This window comes from Gadus morhua, chromosome 13 (genome assembly GCF_902167405.1).
Source record: "Gadus morhua chromosome 13, gadMor3.0, whole genome shotgun sequence".
Taxonomy (NCBI): Eukaryota; Metazoa; Chordata; class Actinopteri; order Gadiformes; family Gadidae; genus Gadus; species Gadus morhua.
Window position 1 is genome coordinate 8425218 of NC_044060.1, and position 10672 is coordinate 8435889.

Here is a 10672-nt window from a genome sequence, read left to right on the forward strand (position 1 = left end):
ACTTGTAGAGAAAATCGGAAACTAAACTGCTCTGCTTAGTAAATGATGCAAAATAAGGGTTCAGGCGCATTCCTTTTTTATTTTTAAAGAAAAACAATTTTTTAAGGGAGATGCAGTGTGTTTACCTGCAATAAGGTTTATTCATATTTATATTTAGAATGTTCTGCCAGACAGTGAAATCTAGTTTGGAACGCTGTCTGACAGGTTATTGTGCGTGTGTCTATATGAATATTCTACACAACCTCAATCAGCCCATGCAGTTTGGATGTAGGGTCTCCTGGTTCTGATGTTTGACAAACGGGACTAAACAATACCACATTGCTTAACACTAGCCACCCACACGTGTAAAGTCAATACGTACGTGTGCGCAATGAAGTGCCTGTGGGGTTCTGTATAGTGCTTCTGGCGTCTTCCTTCACTTGTAATCGTTGTATGTGCTGAGACGCACACACTAAACACGATGGGGATGGTGTGGTTGGAAGTGCTCCCAATTTAAAACCACTCTCTCCTTGATTAAAGAGTAATGAAGCACTAGATTCTGCTTATTTTTTTCTTAAGAACTTCTTAGGATAGGATTTTCCATGGTTTGGCCTTCTTGGAATTGGCTCAGCGGTTCTGTTGTCTTATGGTGCGCTGGGTGGAGATAGAAAGAGTATTTACTTTAAATCCTCACAGACACATTGACTGTGTGGATCTCTTACTGTAGATAATACTGTGCGGTTAATCACTGGTAAGAGTATCCCTCGCTGAAAGTCAAGAGGTTGTTGTTTACATAGCAGTGTATTTCTCAATGGAGGCCATAATGCCGCCATGCTTGCTTGTTCAGTAATAATTTTCGTTTAATTTTCTCTAAAATAAAATGATCAACCATGTATTCACCAGTGTGAAATAATCATCAAACTGTATTCACTAGAGAGAAATTGACATCCTTAACTGTGATTGGGTGTCTGTTTTTCTCCAGGGATATAAAGAGGGACTGCTGCCAACTGCCGTCTACTTTTTCTCTACGAAACGTGTGAGTTTTTAATAGAGGCACAAAGCTCAAAACTCACACATGTATCTATTAATTTATCTATCACGACAACAGGGTTTTATTACAACACTATTTATTTACTTGTCTTCAGGTACATCTTGGATACCAGATATGACACTGCCACTGGTTAAAACAAATTAAATTTGTATTCATTTTCATTTATTTGTTCATTTGGTTAGAGATGAGCACAGTTCTGGTTTGCCTTTAGCTATGGTTTGAGACGGGTCTAAGGGGGATAGGTAAGGCTCTCCCTTATTACAAAGTTGTAGGCTATTCCAACATTCACTCCCCTCTACTGACAGCAGTTTGTCCAAACAGGATGCGGCTTTACAGCCCCCTCACTGTGCCCTCTAGTGGTGCACTGCCACTCAGCCCTCTGCTTAATGAGTCAAGTTAAAGGATGTGGAGAGCAAGCCCATGCAGAGCCTCATACATAAAACAACCATTCATTTTTTAAACATATTTTTAAATTTCTGAAACCTTCCCAGCACCAAGGCTCCCAGTGAGACAACGTCACAGAGTGTGCCATCCCTTTGGACAGACAAACAAAGACGGACAGACAGACAGAATTAAAATTAGACATGGCGTGCGGCAGGGCGGCGGTCTGGCCTTCCCAGGCTCTGAGCCTAAGCTGCGTCGACGGCGTCTGAACCGCCCCACTGTACTCCCGCTGTTTCCTCGATAACAGACAACAATGCGTGGAAGAACGGAGAAGGGACACACTTCACAGAGCGCCCCGGCTAATTTTAGAAAGCCGCGATTTTTTTTATCTGCCAGGGGAGATGACACGCTGGTGAAGGGTTCAACATTTAGGCTCTGAATCTAAAAGCACCAGCCCCCCCCCTACCCGCTGCACTCAGCAGGAGCTGGCTGTACACTCCGTCTCTCTCCGCCTTCACCTCGACTCGCACTTCAATGAGTCACCCGCTCGTGCACGCTTTCTAAGAGTTCATGTCTGCGATGATGAGGACGTGAACGTTTTTTTAAAATTGGACTGCTTATAAATCATATTCATACAATATATCTATATGAATATGATTATACATGTATATATATTTATATAACTATATGATATATATATATATATATATATATATATAATGATATATATATAAAAATATATAATAATAATATAAAAGGGATATATGGTTTATTGGATGAGCTTTGTGGGACTGCGTAGGTGTGTGTATAAATTGGATATTTGGCGGTGGATGTACCAGTCTAGCCACCGAATGTGCCAGGTCAGGTCAGGATTAACCTTTAAATGCGTCATTTCAAAAAAGGACGCAAGGCCATGACAGAGAAAAACACATTGGAAGAATACAACAAAAAAGATGACAAACAAACAACAAACTAAGAAGACGACCTTGGAGTCGAAATGGCTGAGCTCCTCTCAGTTAGTATGCAAGACACTTTCAGGATTATAAAAACTCATACCAGTGTTCTGTCCACTATCTTTTGCAAGTGTGTGACGCAAGCCGGTGTAGCCTGGCTGGCAGGGGGGATGTTTGGCAGGGGTTCTTGGGGTGCAGGAGTAAGATTCTCCTTAACAAAGAGAGACGTAGAATACTGGCTGGCCAGAATTTCACCTGATCACTTATAGGATGAGATTTTATGGATAACGTTATTGAAATAACTATCGATTAGCACTGACTAGAGATAAGTCCACATCATCATAAGCCACCATGCTACTTGAAATGTTACACTTTAAATGGTGTTATTACATGGTATATTGTGTTATATATATTATATATGTAATTATTTTTTTTAGCACACAGTGTGTAACAGCATAATCTTCCTGCGCCATCAGTGCTTTAATTAACATGACCACTAATGAAGTCGCTTGCCCGTATATTCCTCTAATGAGAGCCCCTGTTATGGAGGCCTCTTATGTTTTATGAGGTGTGTAACTGCCACGGCCATTACGCTAACTGGTCTTAGGAGGAGCATTTAGCGATGGCGTTGTTGGTGGTTGTCGTCAGGGGCCGAGGTGGTCCGCAGGGTGGGATATTAGCACAGCTGTCATTCTCTGAAGGCTCATCTTCCTTTACATACGCTGTTTCTAGGTGAGCCGCGCTCACTTTGAAACCACTCAAGTTTAACGTAGTCGTTTCAAAGGGGGGGTATTTATAGTCTGACGTGTCCGACTGTCAACGTTGAGTTGCAGGATTTTCCGTGCTGCACAGATGCTTGCTGGAGCTGTTTTGGATCTCGGTCCAACTTTGAGAAGTGTGAAGAAAAAGAAGGAGAAAGATCAGGGGAGTATGACAGACTGCTTTATCTGTGTCTACTCTAATGCCTGATGTTGCGCTGCAGGCACATAGACCTGCTACCATTAAAATGCTGCCGCTGACAAAATATTGTCATGCGTGCTGCACTCACTCAGTGTGTGTTCATAATGATCATCGCTGTTTTTGGTCACAGGGGGCTCGGCTGTTTAATTGATAAAGGAAATGCCTTACAACTCCATATAGTTTTTAGTGTTTGCTATTCCTTCTTTGTACTATAGCCGACATCAGATTTGTCTTCCTACAATAATATTTCAAAAAGTATGACCTATGAAAGGAGAGGAAGTTGAAATGAAGCATGGTTCGCTTACTGTCAAGTAGCTCAATGTTTTATAAAACATTGGCACGTGTTTGATATAACACTGAAACGTCTTTGATAATAATCCTTGTTGAGAAAAGATATAGGTCTATCATTTCATTTCAGATATGCCCCGATGTCTTAAAAGGTTTACTACATTCCATCACATGATTGTACCTTTCTATATTAGTACACCAACAAAACGAATATATAATGCCCTATAGCTGGGCGTTGTTAAACTTATTGTATGTGAGTCTTATTTTTCATATGTAGGATATATATTGATTATGTTTTATAAGGCTGCTTTGTTAGGTGTATTATAAATCCTGTGACCTATTCAGAAGGCCTATTTCCATTCTAATCAATTAAAAAAACAGCAGCAGCCTTTCAAAAGTACCAAGCTGTGTTTGCGTGTCCTACATATGATATGTGACCTTCTCTTTTCACAGTTTGAATTGACTCACTTGGAAAGCGTCCATCAGGCCTGTCACAAACATCTCGACACGTTCTCGTTACACTTAGGCCCTCTGTGGGTTCTTTGAGGTATTGCAACATGTACCAACGGATTACCGGATAGTGATCTCATCCGCCTTAAATGGTCTAGCTATGTGGATTCCTCAACACCACCCACACACACACAGCCTTATATTACACATATATTAGTTTTGATCTGTTGACTTTAATTTGATATGATTTGAGTTGTATTATTGCGTCAGGAAAATGTCCTTGGAGCCTTGCATATTTGTGATCTGAGATGTCTGAAATCAAACACAAGGATGTCAGTGTATTGCCAACTCTTCAATGAGGAGACGGGTTGTATCATGGGTGGTTTTGTGTTGGTTTTCCCTGGAGAATTCCTCCAAATAATAATAGTAATAATGATAATAATAATATAAAGAATGGAGTGCATTTCATGGCACACAAATGCACTTTACAAATGTTACAAACTCACAGGTTTGAGACAACAATGAAGACCGAAATAATTCACACCGCACGTCAAGACAAAGCCAGCAACACATACGCGGCAGCGCACACGCACGCGCACACACCGTACGTCAAGACAAAGGCAGCGACACACTAAAGCGTTATAACGTTATGTTTTTTAACATAACGGCTCCGCCATCGACACATCAACCTTTTGACGTAGGCCATGGTGCCGAATGGACGGACGGACCCACAATGCATTTCGCGAGCGCCTCATGCAAAGTCAATTAGATCCGTCGACGGACCGAGGCAGTGTGAACAAGCCCTAAGTCCTGATATTCTCCAGATGGGCCGTATGTGTGAACAACATATTCTGACATTTGTACCCTGAAAATCTCCCAAATAATACTGAGGTAGTATTTTCTCTGTAGGAAATGTAAATAACTTTATATGTGAATGAGGAGTAGAAAGTCTGTATTTCTCACACCACTTCAGTGGGCGCGTCAGCCTGTTGCCTTTTGTTCGCTGAATGGTTAAAAATATTTAAATGCTGGCACTGCTTTTAAGAGTAATTTGTGGTGAACGAATGTTATATGTTGTGAAAATATAGGCAAAATGTTTTTATACTGTGCTCAGAAATGTGTTACATTATTGACTGGGGTTTCCACATTATTGCTATGGTCTGTATAACGGGTTAGAGCCCTGTGGGAGTGTGTGGGGATTGTGGCTGGTTGAAGCAGCCTCACCTGGCTGAGTCTGATTGGACTCTGGGGCTGGGTGAGGCTGCACACATGTTGCACATTGAGTAATCAGTGTGCACAGGTTAAACCAGCCATCTCCATGCCAGTTGAAGAGAGATCTCCTGCATAGCAGGCGACTGTCATATTCATATTCATATTCATGTTCTATGTTCAATGTTCATTTTCTTCCGATTTTACAATAAACCTAATTTCTAACAAAAACACCACCACCACGACCCTGCTTCCTTTTCTGGAAGAGCCCAATAAGCCCCCTAGGTCGGTTTTGGCAATAGGCTTTGCTACAGAGACATACTGTTAGGTATGGGCGTGGATGCAGGATGAGGCATGCATTTGCATCCTGGTTTGCATTTACCCCAAGCATGACTGGGCTGGGATTATCTCCTGGCTATAAACACAAAGTAACACTTATCGCTTGCATTCCCTCGAGTGTCCCATAATGACTTGTGATATTATGATAAATAAAATTATATTATACTATTATATATAACCGTTATAAGACGCCGAGAATTGGCGCGCTGCCAGCCGCTGTCACCGAGGGGGAGAGGAGAGTTGACGGAGAAGATGGCGGTTGACCTAGTTTCAAAGTTAATACCGTTTACTTAGTCGGTGTGAAAATGACCACACCCCGGCAACCCTAGTCTGAATGTTGCAGTCATGAGAAACAAAGGTGAGCTCATTTATTTTTTCATTTACATTTAGGGCATTTAGCAGACGCTTTTATCCAAAGTGACTTACATTAGTCAGAAGAAAGAGAACATATATCACTATAGGTACAGTAAAGATATTCATAGAGACAAGTGCTTAGTATTTACAATTGCTAGGATAAGCCATTCCCATACAACAAGGTAGCTTGGTTAAGATGCTACACAATACTAAGTACTGGCAAAGAGCACATTGGAGCGGTCTCAGTCACATTGCATTATGATGTTTTATGGTAGGTGTTGTGCTTCTGTAGTTTTAATTGTGTACATCGCCACCGTTGCTGCTGCCACTGTGATGCTGAAGGAATTCTACCACACCAAAGAATATGGAAGAATCAAAGCTATTAGGTTTGGTGAGAAGATTAAAATACTTGTATAATAAATTTAAATGCAGAAATACCGATGGTTAAAAGTGTTAAAACCGGTATGTCCTGCTTTGGTTTAACAGCTGCAAACTTATTTTTTCCTTTAAACAATTGAAACAAAGGGGACTGAGTTGACATGTATTGCATGCATGGAGACCTGCTCAGAACATCTTCAGAAATATCCATCTCCAACCAAAGAGGAGGAGACCTAGTCCTATTCTCTCTCTCTCTATGTAATTAGTTATTACTCATATTTATTTGAATTCTTTGATAGAACTGAGTAAATTTTAGCTTTTTTATTATATATAATTACAATTACAATTAGGGCATTTAGCAGACGCTTTTATCCAAAGCGACTTACATCGGTTTATACACACATTGACATACGGCCGACGGCAGAGTCAACCATGCAAGGCGACAGCCAGCTCGTCAGGAGCAGTTAGGGTTAAGTGTCTTGCTCAGGGACACATCAACGCAGCTTGGAGGAGCTGGAGATCGAACTAGCATTCTAACTTTCGGTTACAAGGCAACTGCTCTACCTCCTGAGCCGACTCACACATATACTGACATGTTAATATAATATAAACTATCCAAGGCTAAATTGATCTGTTAATTGATAGGACTAGATACGTTTTTTTACTTCCTCCTACCCCCTTTCGAGCATTTGGCAAGTGTGACTGTTTTTGCTTTTGTCTTAATTATTCATCTACTACCATTCTAACTTTGTTTTTATTACTTACATGTTCGAAATAAAGGCATTCAAACAATGAATCAATCAATCAAAAATGTGAAGAAGTGTGACCTCTCTAAGGATTGCCCTCTGAGCCACTATGCACTCCGGATCAAAAGTGGCGCAGCAAACGCTGTGGGCCCAAGCATCTGCTTCGAAGGAGACATGTATGTATATTGATTGGCTCTGTATTGATGATTGTTAATTCAATTTCCAGAAATGTAAAATATTGTAACCAAATCCATGCTATGAATGGTTTTGCTTCTGCCAACAGTGTTATGAGTCACGGTTTGAGAAACGTGGGGCCAGGACTCAACATAGTGCAAGTCCATGGCAAGTTGAAGGATTTTTGATCATCGTAGGCCTAAAAGTGTTATACACTGCCCCTAATTAACTAACACCAAACTATAGTTGTACAATGTTTGCTATATTGTTGGTTAACTTCTCTGTTGACCAAACCCAATTAATTGTCAACAATTGCAAGAAACTTTATCGATAAAAGCCATTGTCATGGGGGATGGGGACACACTGTTGGGTTTGTTGGCGTTTTTGGAGTTCCCTAAAAGGGAATACGATGGTGATGTGTTCTGACTTTGCTTGTTCTGTCTTAGGTAACAACGGAACAATTAAGAGGTTTGACTGCCTTGATGCAAAAGATGGCAGTAAGAATGTTTATCTCTATATATTCAACCATTATCACACTAGAGGGAGTGTTGTTATACTGAATATCAGCACACCTGGGATTCCTAAGCCAAACAGTTCTACAGGTGCTATTTATTGGTAAACAGTAAATAAGCAACAAGAAATAACAATTTGGTAGTTGATTAAATGTGGGATTTGGGAGACTCACACATTTTCTACACACACGCTTGCTACTTGCTAGGCCTACACGTTATCGCAGGGCAGTTGCTTTGTAACATGTACATTTATCGCTTTGTTTCCATTTTTCGTGCAACCAGTGAGTCAACAACTTAGTATTTTCATGTAATTAATGGCTATTTTAAACACCAGTAAAGCAGAGCTTTGCACATATAGTTAAAAGTTCCAGTGCTGTTATACTCTAAACAGCACTCATGGTGTGCTTCTTGTTTGAGTGATTCGGTCCTCCATTATAACTATTTGTGTGTCTCTGTCTCTGTGTTATTATAAGTGCCTGGGGACACTTTAACTGACATGATAGAAATTGTTCCAGGGACAATCGTTTTGGTGGCATCTTTTGATGACGTTTCTACAATGTAAGTTCCATAGCTCTCCAATAAACAAGTGAACACACATACACACACACAACGTTTCAATGGCTGATTGTGGTGGGGTTCTTTATGCTTCTTCTCAGGATGCCAGAGGAGTTGAAGGATATATTGGTTAGATTAGGAAGCACACTAGTCAAACGGATCAAATACAGAGACACTTGGGTTTTCGCCGGTAGTTCTGGCATGACCAGCCCATTTGAAGAGGTGAGTGTTCCTGGCCATTGACCTAGTCTTGTCCACTGTGTGTGAGTGATGCATTCCCGTCCCTCGTTGTCTCTCGATTGACAACTCCATCAACTAATGTCTGTCCTAGTTATTGCAATTCGGCTTTGATAAAACCATGTTGGATTCGCAACGGGGGAAATCCATTTCATCGACATGGAGGGGTAGATTGAGAACGGGTTCAGTCAAGGTGAAAGTTAGAATTTGTTAATTTTAGGTCCTAGTGCAATACAACCAGTGACATTTAGATACAGCTTAGAAATGGTTGTCAGATAACGATGCATGATTTTAGGTGTTGGGTCAAGGGATGTGTTTATGTGTTAGTGTATGTATAGGAGTTCAGGATTCAACGTTGTTTGCCTAGTGTTCTACAGGAATACATGGTGTATAGAGAGACTATGGATTGATAGAGCACATAGCCAATTAGAGGACTGAGGCCTTGTGAGACCAACCTGGGGTATCCGCCTAGCCCTGCCTTATGTTATACAATGTGGATGTCACACCGCTGTGTAAACATAAGTGAAAGCTTCGCTGCCTGACGATTCAGGAATATCTTTGGTTTCAGCTAACGCCCAACGATGAGAAGACCAACAAATATGGAGGCTGGCCTGCAATGGCAGAGGTGTCCGGCTGTTTTCCAAGGACGTTTTGATCAGCGGGAGAAGGTCACAGCGTCAATTATTAAGGCTTTATTCATAAATCAGGAATCAACTTTGGTTAATGCAGTAATAAGCAATAATTTGATGTACCATTAGCTTATAGGGGTGGTGTGATATGGTTAGGGGAAGGGATGGTTGTCTTATGATTAGGGTTCTAAATAACATCAAAAAACTTTAGTTATTATGAACAACATTACCTCAGTTAACATGGACACTATTAGCAAACATCATCACCATTAGTAGATGATTAAACCTGTTACTCATTTGATTACTGCATGAACCAGTGTTAATAGTTAATGTATAATTATTATTTAGTGTTAACGAGACGTAAAAATTGTGGTTTATTTATTAAAAGGGAAATGTTCATACTGTGTGAAATCTATTTGTACATATGAGAAAACATAAATTATGTGTTTGAGGATAGACCACACAACTATAAAATATGTAAAGCATAGCTACTGCTAATAATAATTATGGCCTACTGCTAATTACAATACATACTGCTAATACCAATGATTATTGTTTTATTCATAACATAATAAGGATATGTTAATGGGAGATGTGAAGCCACTAAAGGGATTCACTGTCATCTTACCTAATACACCTATTTGCTAAGGATGATTCATTCAGTGGTTTGTGGCAATGCAATTAGCTACACACATAACGACTTTATTGTGCTTTGGCTAACACTCCCCTCATTATCTACTTATAGAAGTTGGGGAAAGTAACTCCTAACCTGCCATACACATCGAGCTTTAGATTAGAGAATACTTTTTCCAAAGGAAAGATTATTTATTACAGACTAGATAAAGAAATTAAGACTTTGACCATGTAACGGTGAAAGATCAATAATCATTTCCACAGACTTTAATCTATCATAAAAGCTAAATAAAAGTCAATAGCAACACTACTGTAAATAGCTAAATCGTAAATGATCATATTGTCATGTATATAATATATATTTTATTTAGCTGTCGTGTACTATTTAGTCACAACAGTCTGTTTCCTCTGTGGGAGAAACATAGTTCTGCTCCCAGCACATAGTGTTTAATGCAACAGAAGCATTCATGTGGACAGCTCGCCTTTGGCTGTACATGCATTTAGAAGGAACCATATGAATTAAAAATAAAAGCTTAATTTTTCAACATGTCATCATGAATATGTGGGGAGGACACTTTTTTTTCCGGGGAACTGTTTACTCACCAGGGGGAACTGTTTGCTTACCAAATACAACGGTTGAATTGACTTTGCATACCATTTCAATGGGGATGTTTAACTTAATCACCTAATCATTGTAGATTGTTTACTCTTCTTCTTCCTCAACGCCCATTTTGAATTTGAAAAGAGTCAACCATGAACCGATGTGCTACCACCGAGTTCACAATGTTTTCACATTCACTTTTTGGAGTTGTGTGCGTGGTTTCCCAGCAGGAACGTACTG

The 10672-nt window shown here is 40.1% G+C and overlaps 2 protein-coding genes across 4 annotated transcripts in view; both read left to right on the top strand.

Annotated features, from left to right (window-relative positions):
• Positions 1 to 2019, top strand: part of cfap20dc (CFAP20 domain containing) — a 28926-nt gene extending 26907 nt beyond the window's left edge. Inside the window, 1 exon segment of the mRNA XM_030374692.1 lies at positions 1 to 2019. This exon segment is cut by the window's left edge and continues 353 nt beyond it. The gene's annotated coding sequence lies outside the window, so the exon portion shown is untranslated.
• A 3346-nt stretch (positions 2020 to 5365) lies between these two features.
• Positions 5366 to 9597, top strand: si:dkeyp-67f1.2 (ILEI_FAM3C domain-containing protein). 3 transcript variants are annotated; one of them, XM_030376002.1, is made up of 7 exons: positions 5366 to 6358; positions 7126 to 7267; positions 7375 to 7433; positions 7712 to 7762; positions 8251 to 8335; positions 8434 to 8554; positions 9138 to 9597. In XM_030376002.1, exons 1-7 carry the CDS (start codon positions 6226 to 6228, stop codon positions 9222 to 9224), a joined length of 678 nt encoding a protein of 225 aa, XP_030231862.1. In that variant the 5' UTR covers positions 5366 to 6225; the 3' UTR covers positions 9225 to 9597. The 3 variants fall into 3 exon arrangements, with proteins under 3 accessions (XP_030231862.1, XP_030231863.1, XP_030231864.1); XM_030376003.1 differs by having other exon boundaries at positions 8293 to 8335; XM_030376004.1 differs by lacking the exon at positions 5366 to 6358 and having other exon boundaries at positions 6785 to 7267.
• Positions 9598 to 10672: the final 1075 nt, after the last annotated feature.

Excerpts from the sequence above, each read along its gene's own strand:
- si:dkeyp-67f1.2 (XM_030376002.1), top strand. The coding sequence starts at position 6,226 with ATGATGTTTTATGGTAGGTGTTGTGCTTCTGTAGTTTTAATTGTGTAC. Across the intron at positions 7,763-8,250 it reads CCTTGATGCAAAAGATGGCA|TGCCTGGGGACACTTTAACT; the intron begins GTAAGAATGTTT and ends TGTTATTATAAG. Across the intron at positions 8,336-8,433 it reads TTTGATGACGTTTCTACAAT|GATGCCAGAGGAGTTGAAGG; the intron begins GTAAGTTCCATA and ends GCTTCTTCTCAG.